This window comes from Balaenoptera borealis, assembly GCF_965194805.1.
Source record: "Balaenoptera borealis genome assembly, chromosome: 18".
Lineage (NCBI taxonomy): Eukaryota > Metazoa > Chordata > Mammalia > Artiodactyla > Balaenopteridae > Balaenoptera > Balaenoptera borealis.
The window spans coordinates 77182006-77204362 of NC_138877.1; the positions used below are offsets into that span (position 1 = coordinate 77182006).

The following is a 22357-nucleotide window of genomic DNA, read 5'->3' on the forward strand; positions in this document are numbered from 1 at the left end:
TTTCTTAAAAAATGTGTTAAATGCAAGTATCTATTGAAATTGGGTTTTACGGGTACCCCCCTGCCAGGGTGCATTCCCTGGGCCCTCACACCTAGCACAAGCAGTACACAGTAGGTGCTCACTAAATGCTTTCATGAGGAATAAGGAAACACAAAATGTTAACGATTCCAAAGAAATAATATAAAATAATTTATATTTTATATTATTATATTATATTTTATATTATATTTTATATTATATATAGGAAATAATATAAACCTACCAAGAGAGTGCAGGTTTAGGAATTCCATTTTCAAACCTGACTCCAAAAATAGGCACCTCTGCTCTGCTCTGCGACCGGAGCTTTTGGGAATCCTACTTTCTATGTTCTCACTGTAGACTGACAATGCCATGTGATGGGGAAAGAACTTTGACTTAGGAACCGAAAGATTCCCATCCTGGCTCCAGCACCAATCGCTTGGACTCTCTGAAAATCCGTTCTGCCCTGTGTAAGATGGGACCCCTCCACCTGCCCCTCTTCCCTATCGGATCTTTTAAGAGTCAGATTTGATGGCGTTTTCAGAGCTACTCTGCACTGCATGAAACACTGAACAAATGCCTACAAACTAAACCCTCCTGGCTGTCGTCTATGTAAACACATCTCTTTTGCATTTATCGTTGTTTCTATGTCTATCAGGCCAACTGCATTTCCTAAAAAGCCACAGAATATTTTAAAAGGGAATGAAAATGCCGTGTCATCTCTTTTTTGTTCCTATCGGTCATGACCTGTGAAGTATCTCATCCTTGTTTTTGTGGCTAAATTTGACATAGGAAAATAAGAATTTCTTGAGTATTTAAAAATGACAGTTTTAAGAAATTCCTCCTTTATCTTATGCACAAGGTTTTTTATTTTTTTCCTTAATGAGTACGTTGGATATTAATTCTGTTCAAGCCCAGGACATTGTGTTTACTCTCCCGTGTCAGCCTGAGTCTTTTTGAGGCCAGCACATCACCAGCTGACACGAAAGAGCTCCGGGACCCTTCTCTTCTTTTTACTCCATAAAGATCTGAGAATACACATGTGTGTTGATGACCCTGAATGACTTCCTTTCCCTCCAACCAAGTTCCTTGACTGTATCACATGGCTAATAACATTTCCCCCAACATGCTGCAGTAATGTCAAGACTTCATTAATCAAGCTCAGAACCTGAAAGATCCAAACAGTTCCAAGGAGGTTAAGACATGACAAATCAATTCTGTCCACACAATACAATACAACACGGGCCAACCCTGAGGTTTCACAAAACACAGTGTTAGCTTAACCTCATTAATTAGAAGGAGCCATGGTTGGATCAATCCTAATTAATAACCAAATTTGAACCTATTTTCAGTAAACCCCGTTAATTCTTTTAAAACATTAAGGAAAGAAAAGAAATTAAGGAAAGAAATTAAGCAAGGAAAGAAATTAAGCAAGATGTCGAAGGGGATTTTTTTGGTCAAGATTGATTTTAGAACTGAATCGATAAGAAAAGCATATAAATGCACAGTCAGTGCAAAATAAGGGTGCATAATTAACACAATAAATAGCTCCTTCTTAAATACTTAAAAATAAGCTTCCCTTCACCTCAATGTTGTTTGGCAACCTGTTTTCAAAAGATAATGTGGACATGTATTTTTACCGAGGGGTATGGCCAAATTATTAAAAAATTTAAATTAGTAGCATCTTATTTAATGCCATTTTACTATATCTATTTTTCAGAGGTATTAAATGTTTGACTTATAAGATAGTTTCTTGCTTTTTTATTTTAAATTACATAATGCTGATAGATTAAAACATTACACTCTTTCGTTAGGAGCTAAGTTGCAGAAACAGGCATATCACACTGCAGTTTGTAAATTAGGTGGTATTAATGTTCTCATAAAACATAGATGACAGATCGTAGAGTTTTAAAATGTGTGACATTTTCCCATGTATTCTGTATTTAAATTTAAAAAATCAATTTTAAGACAGAAGACCCAATGGGTAAGTGTGTTAGAGAGACCAGACAGACTGGGGGGAAAAAGGGGGGGATGCTTGAAGGTCAGGCCACACCCATCGGCGATGCCCCCTCTCGCTCCCCACTCTGGGGGTCTGCGGCATCCAACAGAACAACAGGGCCAATTTCTCTTTGGCCAAAGGAGGCTCATCAGTCAAGTACCCTGAAGCGGCCTTCCCTGTCTCCTGCCCCAGATATAAAATTGCCAATTTTGTATAATTCCTGAGCTCTCACGGGAATTCCAAGCCAATGGGAGCCCACGAGGCATCCCTGAAAGAATAAGTAGGTTTCCAAACCCAATGCTTCTCCACGGGGAGAATCAGCACCTTTTGTGAAGAAATCGATGAAAAGCAATCATCTAACAGTAGTTTGATACTCCATGTAAACAGACAGCCGTTGATTACTTGGGTCCAGAATTTCAGAATAACAAATATGGTAGCGACCCGGAGCTGGCCCTACGTCGGGGTTCATGAAGAGACACACAGAGTCCTGCTCTGTGGATGCAGCTGGAACTCGCCCTGCCCCTCCTGGTCCCCTAAATCTGCTCCAGAAGGACAGTCATGCCTGGCGACCTCGGGCTCTGGAAGCCCCCTTCTAGGGTTACCCACCGGGTAAGGGGGTCTGGGATTCCAGGAAAGCAGGACGGGGCACAACTACGGAAACAGACACCACTGCCTGCAGAGCTGCACCATCACAGCTGAACGTGATCGCTGCTGAGTAGAGGACAAGAGATTCGCTTCTTTTTAAAAAAAATTTATTTTATTGACGACTAGTTAGTTGATTTATGATGTTGTGTTAATTTCTACCATACAGCAAAGCGATTCAGTTATACACCTATATATACCTTCTTTTTCATATTCTTTTCCATTATGGTTTAGGTTCCTCAAAAAACTAAAAATAGAGTTGCCCTAGGATCCTGCAATCCCACTCCTGGGCATATATCCGGAGAAAACTCTAATTAGAAAAGATACATGCACCCCAGTGTCCACTGCACCGCTATTCACAAGATCCAAGACACAGAAGTAATTTGCTTCTGAAATAAGATCACCTACTCTCTTCTAGAATGTCTCCTTCATTATGTGATCGCACACAAGAAACACCTCAGGAGACGTGCCTGTGTCGGGAGCAGAATAGATGACAGGATGGAAAACGACGCGTGCGTGTTCCAATCTGTCACGGAGGGAAGCAAATTCCTTTTTTAAAAAACAGAATTTTAAACTCTACTCACTGCGTAGATTACTTTGTTTGAAGCATCACCGGACGCATAGCATAGCTCTTTCGTTCACACCACGGACACCCCCGTTTCTCCTCGAGTCCGTCCGTGAAGAGTGGGCCTTGGAGGGAACGTTGCCCCAGAGGATGAACAGCCTCCAGACTGGGGAACTTCCATTTTAAATTAAAGATGGACACTTTGGGCTAAGACTATAACGTCATATAAGTCAGAAAGGACAGGAATGGTTATTCCCACTAATACTGTCATAATTACAATCTATTTCTCCCTCCCTTTTAGCTCTCGGCACTTACCCAGTAATAAGACCCAGGAGATGGCCCCTGACCGATTGTCGCGGGGCTGGGGGCGACCATCAGAGCAGTTCTTTCGGAAAGTCAGGATGATTTCAGAAAAGTTGTTTCACACCAGCACTGCCCTCTCGGCCCCCGGGAAATTTTCACACGTGAGATACAGACAGCTGAGTAGATTAGCAAGCGGGAAACACACAAGCGTGAGGAAAGCACAAGCCAGTCCCCACCATGAACACTTCCCTGCAGGTATTGTGTGATTTTTCAAAACGGAAAAGGGGGAGAAAAACCAGCTGGCCAAGGGGACTGAAGAAACGTTAACTTTCACAACAGCGGGCTCGAGAAATGAATGAGGAAGGCACAGGAGTTCAATGCTGCTGAATCACATTCCCCTCTTCTCTGCACACATCACTGAGAAAGTATCCGACGCTGAGGAAATGTCTGCTTGTGAAGTAAGAGCCCGTTATGGCCTGACCTTCCATGCCTCAGACTAAGGGAGCGTTCCGACACTGCCTGCGTACCGGGGGCGCCCTGACGCTGCCTGCGTACCAGAGGCGCCCTGACGTTGACTACGTACCGGAGGCGCCCTGACGCTGCCTACGTACCGGAGGCGCCCTGACGCTGCCTGCGTACCGGAGGCGTCCTGACGTTGACTACGTACCAGAGGCTTCCTGACGCTGCCTACGTACCGGAGGCGCCCTGACGCTGCCTGCGTACCGGAGGCGTCCTGACACTGCGAACCGGAGGCGCCCTGACGCTGCCTGCGTACCAGAGGCGTCCTGACGCTGCCTGCGTACCAGAGGCGTCCTGACGTTGACTACGTACCAGAGGCGTCCTGACGTTGACTACGTACCAGAGGCGTCCTGACACTGCGTACCGGAGGCGCCCTGACGCTGCCTGCGTACCGGAGGTGTCCTGACACTGCGAACCGGAGGCGCCCTGACGCTGCCTGCGTACCAGAGGCGTCCTGACGTTGACTACGTACCAGAGGCGTCCTGACGCTGCCTGCGTACCAGAGGCACCCTGACGCTGCCTGCGTACCGGAGGCGCCCTGACGCTGCCTGCGTACCGGAGGCGCCCTGACGCTGCCTGCGTACCGGAGGCGCCCTGACGCTGCCTGCGTACCGGAGGCGCCCTGACGCTGCCTGCGTACCGGAGGCGCCCTGACGCTGCCTGCGTACCGGAGGCGCCCTGACGCTGCCTGCGTACCGGAGGCGCCCTGACGCTTCCTGCGTACCGGAGGCGCCCTGACGCTGCCTGCGTACCGGAGGCGCCCTGACGCTTCCTGCGTACCGGAGGCGCCCTGACGCTGCCTGCGTACCGGAGGCTTCCTGACGCTGCCTGCGTACCGGAGGCGCCCTGACGCTGCCTGCGTACCGGGGGCGCCCTGACGCTGCCTGCGTACCGGGGGCGCCCTGACGCTGCCTGCGTACCGGAGGCGCCCTGACGCTGCCTGTGTACCGGAAGCGTCCTGACACTGCGTACCGGAGGCGCCCTGACGCTGCCTGCGCACCACAGGTGACACAGACTGTGTACCAAGGTTCCTTTTGGTAAAATTACATTTTACCCTAGAAAGGCCAGTAGTAGCAAAGCTCTAAAGAACCTTCTGGCATCCACGGAGAAGGCCTGAAATCAGAGCTAGTAGACATTTTGATTTGGAAGGTTTTAGAGCTCAGAGCCCATGTCCTCCCTACTGGAGGTTTTCAACTTTTAAATCAAAAGACCTAGACTTTTTTTCAGGTGGAGAAACACACCTCAATCACAAGGGCACAGATAAACACAGCCGCCCTGCACCACATCCTTAGAGGGCGAATACCTGTGAGGCGTGTCCTGCATCCCGAAAAGCAGCTCAAGATAAACCCCCATCCCCACGTAAAGGCTGGGCTCCCTGGGCCCCCCTCTGAGCCCCACACTATCTGGGTGCCCCCCCAGACCACTGCTTCCGTAGAGAGCACAGCTGCGTCTCACCTTCAAGTGGCCGTGGCCCACACCCTGCCGGCTCTAACGTCACCCTCCTAACTTGGTCCCCCTGGTGTCCCCGCCCACTTCCGCAGCACCACATCCCGGAGGAGTCCCAAGCGGCAACCTTCAACACCGCCGATGCAGAAAGAGGAAAAGACCCAGGCTGGAAGCCGGGGCAGGGAGGGTTGCAACGGGACAATAGGGGAGGGCAGTGTTGGGGGTGGGGGGGTGTCTAGGTAAAAAGTGTGTGTGCATGTGTGTGCATATGCCTGTGTGTGTGCATATGCCTGTGTGTGTGTGCATATGCCTGTGTGTGTGCATATGCCTGTGTGCGCATGCCTGTGTGCATGCCTGTGTGTGTGTATATGCCTATATGTGCATGCCTGTGTGTGCATATGCCCGTGTGTGCATGCCTGTGTTTGCGTGCATATGCCTGTGTGTGTGCAAGCCCGTGTGTGCATGCCCATGTGTGTGTGCACCCGCATGCAGGGGAGAGGCTGGGGAGATACCGGGAGGAAGGCAGGCCCCAGGAAATGCATCACCAGAGGCATGCCACGGGGCACCACATAAAAAAACAGGTGCACCTGTGCAGGTGAGCGGAGAAGGCAAACCCGATCACCATGGGGAAGGAGCAGGAACGCCCGGTGGGAGGGACATGAAGAGCAGAACTGTTAAAAAGAAAGGAAGGAGGAGAGTGTGGTGGGGCCCGCACGGGGAAGTGGGAGAATCTCACTCGGGGCCAAGTCTAAGGGCACTGGAGTGTCTTCAGAGCCCTGGGGGTGGAAGAGATCTGCACCCCGAGATCTCAGCTTCAGCTCCCATCCTCAGGGCCCTGGACCCACAAGGGCCTGAAGGACCGAGTCCTCAGCAGAGATCATCAATCTAATGTCCACAAAAAAGAGCATCGCTCTGCTTCAATAACCCCAAAACGGACTTCAGAATGTTATTGTTAGCTTTTCTGGAAGTTTCCCCGGCCGTAGATTACTCCTGCCCTGGCAGTCAGGGCGTTCAATTAGCTGTCAAGTCAGGGTCTCTTGCACAAACGGTGCGTCCCACATCCAGAGCGGGTGAGGAGCCCGGGAAGCCAGGACGCCCCCCGGGGCCTCCTGCGGTGCGAGGTCACGGCCTTCTGGGCGCGCCCAGGGCTCAGCCTGTGTGGTCCCGAAGCGGACGAGCTTGCGCTACCCTTTACCAAGTGCCTCTATATTTGGATTCGGACACCAAACCTCGGGGGCTCTGACTCCTTGTCGGGAGGGGCAGGACGCAGTGCTCACCACCCGCAGCAGCCGTGGCGAAAGGATTTGTGCAGCACGCCTGTGACACGCCGTGGGCCAGGAGCAAAGGCGGGGCGCCCTGACGTAGAAGAGAAGACGTCATTCCGCGGCCTCCTGCATCCGGAGACAGGCGGCCTGGGAACAAGATGCACCCAGGCACCCCCACCCTCGCCTCGGAAATAGCCAGCAGCGAGGAGAGACCCCGCTTAAGAAAAGAGTAACTCCCGAGGGCTTCCGGAGAGACACCCATTCCGCCCTTTCACGATTTGGGGTCTCATATGAGGAAGTGACAAGATGCATGGGGGGAGGGGGACAGCTGTCCATGGTAGTTTCCCAAAGTGCCCAATTTTCCACCCCAAATCAGGGCACACGTGATGAACAACAGGGAATCAAAACTGGGAGCCTAATTCTCATGTCCTGAGCCTGGTACCTGAACTTCAGGTGTCTGCTCCTGGAACGTTCAGTTTCCCTTTCCCTGACCCATGACCCCAGCTCAGCTCTGGACCCCCCAGGGCTCAATCTCACGGCACTGCTTTCTCTCTGCCCTCGGAGCTCACAGCAGAGTGTTCAGCTTGGGGGTTATTGGTGCTGTTACTTGTGTAATGCCTCCCTCTGGTTGGGACTGTCACATCCTCGAGGACAGGTGCGAACCATCCCCTAAAACCATCGACTTGCGGCCACAACCAGGCAGGACCTCAACAAGACCCTCGAGGTTGGAGTAGGGGGCACATGGATACAAGCAGCTCACTGCATCTACCCTGGATAGCCTGAACGCCTTTACCAATCTAGGGGAAACCATTGCACAACCAAGCATTTATCCAGACACTACAGACCTCAGAGTTCACACCAACCAACCTAGAGCCAGGGATTCCTCACCTGCAATCAGTGAACCAACATATGGACGTCACCTGCTGCAATGAGACGCCCGCCCATAAAAAAATTCTTTGGACAAATCCTCAGGATCTAACAAGGCACGTAGGAGAGCTTGCCATCTCTCATTCATGACCAAAAGCGTCTTCCAGCTCTTTGCTGGTTGGTCTATAAGCTCGAGGGTCAGCCCAACCTCATACGGATGAAGGTGACCAGAGAGGGACTTTAAACCAGGAAGGATGTCCGGACAGCATTTCAGGGAGGAGTCGAGAATCGTTAGCCCCCCAGGGTGGATTTCCAAGTGAAGAGATCTAGAGTCAGTTGGATTTGGGGCCAGATAAGCACGATGCTGCTATAAATCCTCGTGGCTATGGAGGTAGGCTAAGCCACACGTGGATACGGTGTGCAGGGGAACCTGTAACTTTTCCAAGGGGCTTGCCGAAGGGAAAATAAGACCCAGGGGCACCCGTTCCCCACAGCCCACTGGTTCCCTCGTTCCCTCTGACTGAGTCTTCCTTTGTTTAATTACGCATGGTGTCGAGCCACCTTGCAAGGATGAGGGTTCTGTTAATGCCATTTCTGGGGTGGCAGCTCTCCACACCCACACTACAGAACCATCTCGCATCATTACGTGCCGTCTGGAAACACATTTTGAAGGCTCGTGATCTTCTACCCACAAACAGGAGGAAAGTCCAACTACACAGCTCTCCTTTGTCAGGGCTGATGTTGGGTCTTTGATCTTGAATTAACACATATAGCCTCATTTTGCTCCTTCTAAAAGAAAGCTAAATTCCTGCCAGCCAATGTTTGGTCTGAATCCTATTTACAAAAAAAATAATTTTTCCATTAAGAGTCAAGATGAGGACTGCCACGGCCCAGCATCTCCGATGACAGCGTCCACTCACACGAGGGGTACTGTGCTTTAAAAGACACAGGATACGATATTCCATTCAAGACATTTAATTTCCTACTACTCCTTCTAAACATGGAAATGAAATCAACTCACTCTTTTTGAAGTTGCAGTGGATGAGGTGCGTTCCAAATACAGTTACAGATCCAAAAACGTAGAATTTGTTATGATTATAGTCTATCGCAAGTTTAACAGGTCTCAGAAGCACATGGCGAAGGGACAGATTTTTATGTAATGGAGAGAAATAGGAAGAAGAGGTGGACCCTGGGGGAGGCGTGGCTCATGGTTCCCCCCACGGTACCCGAGAGGGCATATTCCAGTGACGTCCAAAGCACAGGGAGACGTCTGTGGTGGGCCTGATGTGAAGGATAAAATAAACCCACTTAGCATGGATCTGCTTTTAATGTCTTCCCTATGGTATACTGTTGATACTTCACTCTTGGATTCAAGCATACGTAAAAAAACAAAAAAACAAAAAACCTTTGTTTTCAAAGAACTACTAAAAAGACAAAAGTAGGTGAATGTGGGAACCCACACTGATTCTCACGATGATTCTGCCAGATGATGATTCATGCCCAATATGTGGAAATAGGAAATAGGAGACATCTGGAAAAAATCTTGGCATTGCAAGACACCAGAAAAAGCATGGAAAAGGAAAAGAGTGTGCATTAACTCATATACCCAGCGCACGGGAAGAGGAATATATCATCAGAGCCCGCGGTGGATGCCAAGACCCCAAAACGATTAAAGTAGACACTTGGGGTATTGGAATCCGTTATATGGCAGAAATAAAATGACACTTCTCAGAGGCGCCCCTTTAAAAATACCTCGAAAAAGGAGAGTTAGCTGGGGGAGGAGAGGAGTTTGGACAATGCTTGTAATTATATGGATGTCAGGAAAAGCAGTTAACAACAAAAAGAGGCATTTGAAACATAAGGAGAGTGAATAAAGGGAGAGTTGGTTCCCCTAATGATTCTGGAAATGGATGATAAAATCACAACGTTGATAGAAATTGGATGATATTTCCAGACAGACCTCCCAAGTGAGTACCTCTCATTTTTCCTCCACCAAAAGCATCCAAAAGCTACAAACAAGCTTCCTAACAATGGGGCTATAATTCTAAAAACATCCTGACATCTCTCTAATATTAGGTGCTGGGAGAACTTCTGTCTCGGTGGAACCAGTCCTCCTTTGTGAATTGAGAAGTTCTCAGCTGGGCAGCTTACCCCTATGTCTTTACACCTAAAATCTGTCCCCAACTGGACCATCAAGCAAACTCCATCGCCATATTTATCCCAACTTTAAAACTCACGCTAAAATGACATGTAACATGAATGACATTTTAAATGACCCAAGTGCTTTTTAGGTACCATACCTTTAACATGACCCTTTTAGCAACACTGGGAAATTGTAGGTCCAAGATCATTTCCCCTTTTCTTAGGAGAATGTGGTCAAAATGACTTGACAGAGCACACTCTGCTTAGATGGTGGAACGCACGCTAGAACCTAGGCTCTTACTCAACAGAACATCCTTTCCTGAAGGCTGTTCCTGATTTGAGAAATAACAGGGGTCTGTGATCAGAGGATTTTGGAAAACCACATGGGAAAAGCCACCCTTGAAGGTTCTGAAGCTTCTATTAAAGGTTCTGAGGTGTCCCAGGGCGGGACTTTAACCACAGCTCATGTCCCCCAAACGTATCTGTCCCTGAAACGCTGCTCCACATTCCATCCCAGAGGACACATCCAGAACTTCCTCAAGGTGGTCTGAGGACAATGTCTGGGGAAAGAATGAACTGGCCGCCATCGCCCTTTGGGAAATGCTCAAAACAGAACACGTATAAAAATAAAGAACTCCAATCCGTCTCAAAAATAATACAAGTAGTTTCAAATACACTAAACAAACCTTAATTTTATTAAATAAACCTCCTAATATGTTACGTACAGTAAGTAGTACTTTTTTCTGCGTTTTGACTTCATGTATTTCACATCCTAGAAGTAAGAAAATGGAACTTCTTTTTAAATCTACTAGGTTTTGAAGTCCTCGCTAATACAAACGTGATGTGGAGCCTCCCGCAGAGTTCGTGCTTAATAAATAAATTATTGTTATTATTCATTGATTATTATTAGTCCAAATCAGTTAATTTATCCAAAGTTTCAAAGAGTTTACACAAAAATATTCATTTTCATTTACTTAAGAAAAAAATGAAATACCTAGGAAGAAACATGACACCTTCAATATTTAGAACAATGGTTAAATTTAATTTATGGGAAAGAAATTTTCAATGTTCTAATGAAAAATAATAAAGATAATCTCGTTCTTCAGTAATCCTTGAGGTCTCAAATCGATTCTACACAGAGACTAAGAATAATAAGAAATGAAAAGAGAATAACCAGTTGATATATAAAGTATAATATACAAAAGCACTCTCTTTCTTCAATTTCCATGTGTAAATTAAAAGAAAAATCAATGAAATAAATATATGTATAAATTGAAGACCGTTGAATTCTCAAAAAATGGCAATGAAATATAGTCCCTGTCCCAAAAAGGAATTTTACTTGAGATTCAATGACAACTAAGAAAGTCTCCTCTATTTACGATCTTGGAGGAAGTAAGATCCTTTATATTAAAAGGCACGTTAGCTCCGAAGGCATTTTTGGGGAGCACTGCAATATAGGCAACAACAGCCAGAACAGTAAGATTGGTGAGCAAATGCCTGAACTCCTAATCAAGCAGGGAGTGCAGCGTCTCTGGCAAAGAGCAGCTAACAGAAAACAATGTAAACTGGCACACAATCAGGAAGACTGGAAAATTCAACCTCTCCTCCTGTATTTACACATGCTTAGACATACAGAATTCTTTGCACATACTTTTTTCTTATTTAGCGTGTCCTTGAGGAAAAGATACTAAGGATACTTGTTTTCTGTCTCTAAAAGTAACAACCGAGAAAGGCCCGCCGACTGATTCATCCCTCGGCTACTCCAAGTGGGGAGGAAAGAGAAGACGCATCTTCCCGGGTGTAGACAAGGCTGACGATCAAGGTGACGACCCTCGTCTCTGTGTCCAGAATGAGTGAGAAACAGGGCCAGATTCGCCTCCTGGGAAATCAAGGCGTCATGCCCAACTTGTAACAAAGATGACTCCCTTGTAACCAGAGTGACGAATTTCCTAGAGGGCAGAGAATACGCCAGGATTTCCTGAAGGAAGGGGCCGCGGAGGTCCCATCCTCACCACGTAGGTACAATGGCATCTCTTGACATAGGCCTAAGAGGCTCACTTCACTACGCCCTCCCCTCAAGGTTTTACTCTGAAATTTGTATGGAATAAACACCCCCCGAAGGTGAGGCAATGCTGGCTGTTTGGGCTGGGATCCCCCTAATCTGCCTCGGGGGGGGTGGGGCTCAGACTTGGGCAGATGACCTCTGACCTGCTCCACATCACAGGCAAGGTGGCTCCCTGTGGTTATTTGTTTAACCTGGTGGCGCTCCTCCAGGACAGGACCTGGGAGGTCTGCCCACAGCCCCAAAGGAGTAGGTTCATTTCTTTGGGGTCCTCAGCAATCCGTTCCAGCACCACCCATTTAGAGAAAGGCTTCAGAAAGTCTGCTTTCCTTGGCAAGGTGGCCAGTGAAGCAGCATACAGACCATAGATTCAGTTTTAGAGCAATGGGAGTTTGGTCAAGACTCCAGAATATTCTGAACGACGAGTTCCTCTTGCTGGGCCCTCCCAGATCAGAATCTTCTTATCTTGAAGAATGGAAACTGATTCGTGCTCTGATTAGCACTTGGACCCTGTCGCCTGCCTCTTATTCCCTATCAGACACTAGGCTAGTTCAGGGGCTCTCAATCCAGACTCTTCCCCCCGCTTTCCCCAAACCCCAGGAGATATTTGGCCTTAACCTGGAGACATTGCAGTTGTCACAGCTGGGGGAGGGAGGGAGCTGCTGACATCTGGTGGGTGGAGACCAGGGATGCTGGTAAACATCCCACAGTGCACAGGGCCCTCCCCACAGCAAAAAAGTATCCCAGCCACAACGTCAATAGTGCCGAAGCTGAGAAACCCTGGGCTAGGTGGTCTCTTCAACTGTAAAATGGGTAGAATAATAGTAAGCATAAAAAGATTCAGCACCGTGCCTGGCCCAAGGGACACAGTCAGTACACATCAGCCCCTTTCTCTTTCTCACTCTGACCCTCCAAAGCCAGGATGTTTCTGTCCTGGCCGAGATCTGCCGTGTCTAAGCAGAGGTTAGAATTCAATGTCAGATGCAGACAGACAGGTTTACATGGAGGTCTGACGTGGGATGTCTGTTGACTGTGTCAAATATACACAGGAGGTAAAGGGCTGGTGAAGCCACAGACCATCCACCCTAACAAGAGAGAAGCATATGCACCAGCGCAGGGCACGAAGCAGCATGAGCTTCTCCCCAGATTTCCAGGGCCGGAAACGGAATCACTTCAGGTTGGACAGACACCTCCAACTCTTCCACATCAGAGGGGCTACGTGTTTTAGACAAGAAGACAGAAATTCCATTTTCAAAGCTCTCTGCTTTGAATGCAGCCTGGGACTGCACTCTCTGGTGAGCCGGTATGTAGAGAGGGGCTGTGATTTACAGACACTCTAATTAGTAAATAAAAGGAGAATGTGTTTCTTCCCCATGTTGTTGGCCAGGATCTGGGTATCAGCAGGTTAAAGTGTCTTGAGAAGCTACGAGACACCTACGCTGTTCTCATCATTCCTTAGAAATACTACAAAATTCTGCTTCATTAAGATTCTCTGTGCTCCCAAGACTGTGGTTTGGGAAAGTCCCTTTCAAGAGTCACTCTGTCAGGAACTATCAACCCTTTGCCATGGTAGCATTTATCAACAGGCCACAGGGGCTATTTTCTCTGATCAGTGTAGTTAAATTCAGCATCTATCTTTTTGCAGCTGTGTGACAGATGACCCTATTCTATATCCAAGTGAGTCTGAAGAATTAGTGAACACATGACCTACTTCACCCAGGAGACTGTCCCTTTATTTATGGTCCTAGGCCACTGGGCTCGCTCCCTTCTCAGGACAACTGTAGCACTCGTTTTCTCTGCTGTGTCTCCTGCACTTTGATCATTTACTCTTCACTGGTATTTATCTCACGGGTGTGTCTCTTACCTCTCTTACTTCAAGGAAACTTGAAGCGTCCTTCTTTGGACACTGCAGGATCACAGAAGAGAATGGTAGCTTTACATAAACGTGGGCTCCTGTGCTTAAAATATGTGAAAGACTTCTTGGGCAATCTCAATTTTTGCCAAGTATAAATGGTTAATTTCCCAGCCTATGGCAGTAACTCCTGGGAATACGTTGCCTTTCCCACTACCTCAAATAATTGGGAAAATCAGGTTACTGAGCAAAATAAGAGCTTAACTTTTGGCTCTTTCTGAGGAGGCAAGCATTCAAAACCCTAATCAGTTTAAGGAGATAACATTCCCACACTGCTGAGGCCTCTGGAAAGACACGATGTCATTGTGTACAAACCCAAATTAATTACCTAGAGAAAACATCTGAAGATCTGCGTGGCCAGCCAGGGAAGTGGGAAAATAAACAAGTCAGCAAAGACTGAAATCCAGTGAAAGGCTCAATGAATTTAACTGTTGAACTCAGAATAAGATCCCTAGCACTATATTGATAACTACGAGATTATAAAACAACCAATGATCTAAGGCATTAATATTTGCTTATGATATCTGGAGAATATAAGACATTCTGCCAATTAATCATATCTGCATGGAACGCAGGACTTCGCCAAAAGGGATTTGGCAATTTATACTGGAGATATTCCGATGTCCATTGGTGGATTCTAAATAGCCAATATGTTAAAGTGATCCTCGAGGGGGCATTTCTCAGAAACAATGGTTTCCAAAGTTCTCAGGCAGTTGACACTCTGTCTCAGTTAGGTAATTTGAACTCTCCCTGAGTTATATGGCTTCTATCACCCTATTTTCAAAAGCACGTCAAAATTCATTTAACTTGTAGACATTGGAGAACAGCAAAATAACTCCTATGAGAATCGAGAACAGGCATTAGTAGCTCAAAAAGCAGGCCCGTGATTTGAACCACTCGATGTAAATTCTGTGATGCTCAAGCCTTTATTCATTTATTGCATTTATACCCGATTAGCACGTGCAGGACCCACTTTGAGAACAGTGGTGGCAGATGAAGGAAGACCAATTTCTCTCGCTGACGTGCCAACCAAGAATACGTTTCTTTGTTATCTGACCTTGGGATGAGAGAAAGGGAACCAGACCTGAAGTCCCAGCTCAGTCAAGCTCTGGGTGTTTCCCATCGTTAAACTGATTATTTTAACATCACGTCCGAGACAATAAGTGGAAGTTTAAAATTTCCTCTTTCACTGGGAGGAAGGCCCTCTTCCCGGCTCATGCTATGTGAACCACAGGACCTGAAATATTTCTGCTCAAGGCGAGAAAAGACAGAGCTCTGATTTCTGTTTAAAGGCTATAATACTAAATCATTTAGCTAGTCCCCTAAATTTTGAGAGGCCATCTGAATCCATTCAATAATTACAGCCTTTTAAAACACAAATTCAGAATGGTTTAACCCAAAGCTTGCCAGTATTTTATTTTAAATAGTCTTTATTTAATAATAAGGTACAAAACCCAAACTGGGCAATGGAGCAGACAGTTGAGGGAGCAAGGTCAGGCCAGGAAGGACCACGGAGGTCCTGTGACCTTCCCACCTTGACCTTCCCATGCCGAAGTGGAAGGAAGGCCCTACGGTGTATGTTCCTGTGTCCCCGACAAGCACAGACCTAGCCTCCGCTGACACACTGGCCACAGCAAGGGCTTCCTCAATGCTTGGATTTGAAAAGAAACACTTAAAGACCCTTTCCTTGTTGGGGTGGGTGCCAGATGCCCCCTGTGAGTGAGATGTGACCTGCCATCTCGAAAGATGCTTCGCCAGCTCTGAACTGACATGGGCCTGTCAAGTCGAGAAGAAGTCAGCCAAAAATATTTGGAAAGCTACACCTGGATAAATCTACCTTGTTATATACAATGGGTAGATTTTTGGTTAAAATTCAAATGAATCAGGCTAGAAAACATAAGACCAGAATAGGAAGTCTGAAAAGCACCAGGGCCTGGGGAAGTGCCACCAGGTCTGCAGCTGATGGAGGGGAGTGGAGATCAAGAAAGCGGGTGGAACGGACACATTCTCTTTACGAGCGAGAAACACCAAGTCTGCCTGCCCCCTGATGCTTTAAGTTACAAGAAAAGCAGAGTAGTGTTGATACAGGTCTCCGTTTCCTATTTGTTGAAAGTTCCACTTTTTGTAGTTTGAAGGATTTCTTTGTTAGTTCAGCGTGCTTATAATTCAAGTTAGACACACACACAGAAAAAGAATCTGTGGTATGAACAGACTTGCCTCTCCTCTCAAGGATGCAGCCTGGAACTAGCTAGAAAAACTTCCCAAGTAAGAGAAGGAACAGCACCTGAAGATGAATTATAGTTGATAAAGTTGATGATGAAAGATATAAAAATGTTTCCACATACTTCGTTTATTCAAAAACCTATCCAGGTAATACTAGTGCCACCAACTGTCAACATATTTTTTAAAAGAATAATGTTGGTACTTCAGCAAATAGCTGAAAAGAAATGAAACAATTTTCTGTAAAGTAGAATTTGCTGAATTTCAAAAGTGTGAGTCTGTGGCCCCATAAGCCCTGGGCACACCAGAAGGGAGAGAAGAATTTTCACCCTGGCCCTGCTGAATGACACCTCCAGTCCCAGAAAGCAGGCAGAGGTCCACGGGGGCCCCTCCCTCCCTTCCAGATGGCCCCAGCTGCTGTGGGTCCCAATGACTGGCCCACTGGCCATGCTGTCTCACGGCCCCGCCCAGTTTCCATGGTGACCCCCAGACTGTTACAGGATGCTACACTGTCCCCGGGTAAAGACCCTCTCTCAGAACAACTGCCTGCCTTCAAGATCCAACCTGCCTTCAAGAGAAAATGATCTTTATCCAGATCTGTGGTTCTTCAAGTAAGAGAGAGGCAGAGTACTTGCTTAGAAAAAAATATTATAATTTTGCGTTTGGGAAACAATAAATAGTTACTGTTTCTGTAAATAAATCTAGACAAGTATGTTACGAACTTAAAATTGTTTAAAAATTCTAATTTGAAGAGAAGGCTCTAGAGTTCAATATAAATGTTTTCTTTTTTCAGAAAAAGGCTGAGTTTAGTTCTCATGCACTAATTCCAAAGAATGCTATTGACTCAACAGATTTTCTGCCAATATACTTGTTCCTTCTATAGTCAAAAAAGGAAATAAACCAAATCACTTTCTTAACGTTAATTGCCACCAATAATTACAATCTTTGGGGAATAGCAGTTAAGATTCCTTAAAAATACTGTTAAGTTTGGTTTTGCTTCATTTGTATTGCTCTGGGGAAATTATTGAAATGGTAATAAGGCTTTAACATGACTTGCTGATTATTTGGTTGTTTTAATGCCATTTCTAATGACTTCCACAGTGATGGCAATTCAAGAGAAACTGCTGTCATCGGAGCTCGGGCTACTCACCTTTTGTCCCTTTACGCCATGGCAGTCACATTTCCCGCAGCCAGAGCCAGCACACCCACCCTGGAAATAAGAGAAAACATCTTTAAATAGAAGAACACCTGCAAATTGAGGTCCATATCTGAACTGAAATGATTTTGGCATCTTCACCTATTTATGGGTTAGCCCTACCCTTTTCGTATGAGCATGACTCTGGAATTGTTCTAATAGGCTCTCCGTACTTGTTCAACAGTCCATCTCTTTTGCCCTAACAGACAAAATAGCAATCCGGGAGTGGAACACATCAAAGCATCACTCAGTCCAAAAAGTGAAGGCTGTCACACTTTTAGAAATGGACTCTCCATTTCCCATAAAACAACAGGAGCCCACCCCTATCTTCAAGGCTACGAAAGTATCGCACTTCTGATTCAGGAGTTTCAGACCTGAGACCACAGGAGATTGGAGTGGCGGGTGAGGAGTCCATGCTTTGTCCCTCACATCCCCAGAGACACAGATACATGCAAAAAAAAAAAAAAAATGTGCAGAAAGGAAAAAAAGAAGAAGCTCAAGCCTTAAAGAACTGATTTTTAATTCAATTAAAGCTGGAATGTTCAATCAAAGAACATTCCACAACAAAATCCTCCTTGTAGTTCATTTCTAGCTTTTAAATTAATGTTAAAACACAAGATAAAGAATCCAAGTATGTAATACAAGCTGGAGAAGAAGGGAAACAGCATGTTCACATGCCCACCGGGTGCAACAAACGATCAGCCACCATCTTATTTAACGAGATACGTGTTACCATCCCCATTTTACAGACGTGAAAACTGAGTTAGGAGGTTTTAAATAATACACCAGGAAAAGGTTGAGACGAACTCAACTTCAACTCCCATCATGGAAAACTGCTAGTGCATTAAAAGACAAACATATGATGGTGCTCAATACATTTACAATTTCCTTAGAAGAATCCAAATTCTAAACCAAAATAGACATAGATATTGTGGATAGCATGGAAGAGGGTGTGATAGGAATATTGATAATTTAGCTAATGAGGTTTATTAGTGGCTAGATATTAAGTGTGAGATAAAATGTATATCTAAGTGCTGCTTCCAGCAATACAGTTTCTGGAAAATAAAACCATACCATTAATAGTACTGTGATCGTGTGAAGTCTGTTTTTTTAACAACATACTCAAGTCTTAGTTCCCCTGCCTTGGAAATCTTCTGCATAAAACAGCTACATCTGGAGATATTTATTTTATAAAATGAAATCCGAACAAGTGCCTCCAAGACAGTAAGCTGTTCTTAATTTTACATTTTGGAAATGGAGACAATTGACAACAGTCCAAACCGACCCCAGAGATTACAGATCTGTTTCTTTCCCTGACTCAACTTTCAGGCAATTCTCAGCATGCACTCTCATAAGCTCCTAACACTGTAGATCAATCCATGTGCACAGTTTTGCTTCAGAATCTGGGTTTGGGTGACCACTCAGAGTTGTCTAAAGAGATGAGGCTAAAATCTCAAACCTGTGCTCCAGAAATTCATCCAAAATGCACAAATATAAAAGGACCAAGGGACTCTGGGGATGAGCCTTCCTCAACAATCCCCAGGAGAGGGCTATCTGCTCCCAACCCGGTGCGCATGAAATGTGGATTATGTGCCTCTGTTGTGACCCTTATCACATGTTTCTCAGAGTCCTTTGCATGTATGTGTCCCCGGACCCCGGGAGCCCCTGGAGGGCAGCCCAGAGCCTCTCACCCAGCCTGAAACAGCCTGTATTTCACCTGTGACCACATCGGTTGTAAAACCCACAGCAGGAAATAAAGAACATCACTGACTGAACCATGACACGCCCTCAACTGTTCGATCTACCCCAATTCCTAGTTGTTAAAACATTAATAAACGGACATCGGAGACAACCCAGTGACACTGGTATGTCAACTCACAGCGTGTAACTACATCACAGCACTGTGGGAAGATACTCCAAAAAGGAACTCGGCAATGAGTGTGGGACTGTTCCAGATCCCCAGACCAGCCAGGGAAAAGGGGAGGTTCTGGAGGATGCCTGGGCCCCCGGAGCTGCCCGATGCTGCTAGGTTAGCCCCCAGGCCAGGGGAGCCCAACAGGTGCGGCAGCCCCGAGTCACCTGGGCTCCAGGTGGCCTCTTCCTTGCAACTGTCCCATCTCCACAACTTTCCTGCTTCTGAGCCGGGTCCGGAAACCCACCTCTGCTCTTTAAACTCTGCTGTTTATCCAGAAGGACACCAGAAGGAAAAGTCAATCAGGCCAAGACCCACTGACTTAGGAAATGTCCACCCACCACCACCCAGGCTTAGCTGGGGGAACCCAACAACAGCCCGGGGTGGTAACGGACTTTTCTAACTACAGTTCAACAACGGCATCTTCAAAGCTTCAGATTAGGTGGGAATCTAATGACTGAAGCTGAAAACGGCTGTTGGTGATTCTGAGGTTTCCTCTTCTGAAATGCTGATAAAATCTCAGAAGCTCATCTTTATTCAGTTTGAGGGAGGTTATAAAAATGAATTTCCTGGAACTGTTCCCTGAAGCTATTGGTAAATGCCTTAATTCAGGGGTCCCCAACCGCCGGGCCGAGGACCGGTACCGGTCCCCGGCCTGTTAGGAAGCGGGCCGCACAGCAGGCGGTGAGCAAAGCTTCATCTGCTGCCCCCCATCTCTCCCCATCACTCCCATGACCACCTGAGCCATCCCCCCTCCCCTCCCCCAACCCCAGCTGTGGAAAAACTGTCTTCCACAAAACCGGTCCCTAGTGCCAAAAAGGTTGGGGACCACTGCCTAAATTGCAGGGGACCCCAGAAAAGAGGTCACAGGGCCCCAGTGGTGGATGTTGAGGTCAAATTGTTTCTTGAGCTTTTGCGACAGAAACACACCCAGCGTGTGTGGGTAACAACCCAGCAGTTTTCCCTTGGACGACAGTTCAGGTCACGACAACTACTGGGGAAAATCGGAGATGAGAAAAAGGACTACAGTCTTATTACAGGCCCCACTGAAGGACCCTCCCCCTGCTCCTACCGGCTTACATCAAGCAAAAAAATAAATTCCTAATCCCAGACAAAAGACATTCATGCCTCCTTATCTGCTTTATTCACATAGGAAATTTTATTACCCCTTCTGGCCCTAGAGGACAATTCCAAAGAATCCATCATTCTAAGAAGATCTAAATGATGGTCAACTTTTCAGAACAAAAGACATTTTTAGACCATGATTTTTGTTTCACATTCTGGGTGGCCTAGCATTTTATGTAAATGGCTCTGTTTAAAAAAACCTAATTTTTAGAATAACAAACAAAAATCATGAGAGGCACATTTACTTTGCTAAATGAAATCTACTTTGAAATATCACTCTTCTGGTCCTTTACAACTGCTGTCATATAATGCCCCAGGCTGGATATCATCCTGGCATGTCGAGTCATTTTAGCTGTGACTCAGGGGTGCACGGCTAAAAAGGACAACAATGACGTCCCAAGTGTCCTTTCAATCTGGTGTAACGTCTGATTTTGAAATAGCTCATTAAATAAAAGCCTTCAGTAATGCAAGTCTCAACCCTCCGTTATGAATTACTATCTGAAAGGGCGAATAAACTGTATGAGTTACTCAGAGTCACGATTTCGCAGGTGACCTAACATGCTAAAGGCCATGTCACAAATTTCATGATTTCCTGAGGAATTACATTCCGCGTCCAGACCTCTCAGCAAAATCAAAAGAGAGAAGGCAGCCCCCCTGGCCCCAGTGGCTCCCTCCTGGCTGCATATCTGAGGGGGCGGACAAGTCTGAAGTCTGGAAGATATTGGGTTCCACTCAGCTAGCTCCCATCCCATCTGTTTCAGATTCTAGAACAGGAAGACCTTGTACATTCTGTGAAGTACTCACACTCTTTCCTCCTGCCTTTCCCCTCTCCGGAGTGCAAGGTCAAGTAAACTAGCTCAAAGCCCCCAGAGGCATGCCTGTGCTTTCTTCCCAGGAGACACACACTTAACCCACAGTCACGACTGACGCAGTTGGTCATGAAGACAGTCTCCACTTGGAAATGGGGGATGTGGATAAAGATCCCAAAGGTCAAAAAGTTGTGGATCTTGATCCATCTTATAGAAGTAGACCATCCCTGGTCCACAGTGACATGGGTCACTCAGACCAGTGAGGGTAAGAGAACCCTAGAAATTTCTCAGGGGGAAACGCATCACCATTTATACCCCGAAGACCATAGAAAAACTTAATGAAAACCAAGTCACACTTGACAGCCAATAATTTACCACGAGAGCATAACAAATTCCCTCCAAATGGAAGCAGACCTGAATTAATAGTATTTGAAACAGAAAAAAATACATCCGTTCTCAATGAAGTCTGTAGGACACACACAACTTCAATAGCAGAGGTCAACTTTCAATGCCCACAAATAGTACAATTGGAAAGGAATGCAAAATGTACAACGAAGTCATCCCTAAATCGAATACCTTTTATATTCTGTACGAGTATTTTTATACTATTCACGATAGGATAAAACAATGAATGTTATTCACATTTTCTTTCATGCCCCGATTAAAAATTTCCAGAGAGTCAAACCATCAGAATTAATGCTATAAAGTATGCTAAGTTCCAAAAATTCCCAAAGATTTACGATACACAGTACTAGCGCCAAAGAAGGAAGGGGAGTGACGAGGGTCAATGCCTTTCATTTGAAATAAAGTCTGTTTCCGGTCTTTCTCTGATCTACAGACTGACAGAAAGCTCTTCTCGACATTACAGTGAGTTCTAGGTGGGGAGGCTCGCTAATTCCATTTAGAGAGAGACTTTTTTAGTTAACCAAGGAAGTCAACTGCTACATTACTGTGTGTGTGTGTGTGTGTGTGTGTGTGTGTGTGTGTGTGTGAGAGAGAGAGAGAGAGAGAGAGAGAGAGTAAGAATGCCCACTCATGCTAATTTGTTAACTGTGACATACCTTCCGCAGGAAAGCATATCTGAAATGAGTTAAACAGAGTGAAGTCCTCAATTGTCTGATTTTTTTTCCTGCTTCTGAAGGGAGATAGACCTTTACCATCCCCACTGTAACAATTTTTATGTGTTTCACATCCCGCCAAATAGGGACAAGTGGAGCTCGGCCAAGTCTAAACAGCTTATCTTTCAAATTCCTTTTCACATTCTCTGCGCTGTGCAAAATGTCAAAATAGTTTTGTGGTGATAGGACGATCCCCATTTTCTTCCTGGTCGTAGCCCTTCTTCGGGGAATCTTGTGA

At 46.0% G+C, this 22357-nt stretch overlaps 1 protein-coding gene across 2 annotated transcripts in view; it reads right to left on the reverse strand.

The window, feature by feature from the left end:
- The window catches only part of COL4A1 (collagen type IV alpha 1 chain), a 149282-nt gene that overhangs the window by 71789 nt on the left and 55136 nt on the right, over nucleotides 1–22357 (reverse strand). The window contains exons 1-2 of one of the 2 annotated variants that reach the window (XM_082366215.1): nucleotides 22063–22332; nucleotides 17111–17170 (exon numbers count right to left, since the gene is read on the reverse strand). In XM_082366215.1, the coding sequence (XP_082222341.1) occupies nucleotides 17111–17170; nucleotides 22063–22317 (315 nt within the window). In that variant the 5' untranslated portion in view covers nucleotides 22318–22332. Of the gene's footprint in view, nucleotides 1–17110; nucleotides 17171–22062; nucleotides 22333–22357 lie in introns of those variants that run through there. The other variant, XM_082366216.1, reaches the window with a different exon arrangement.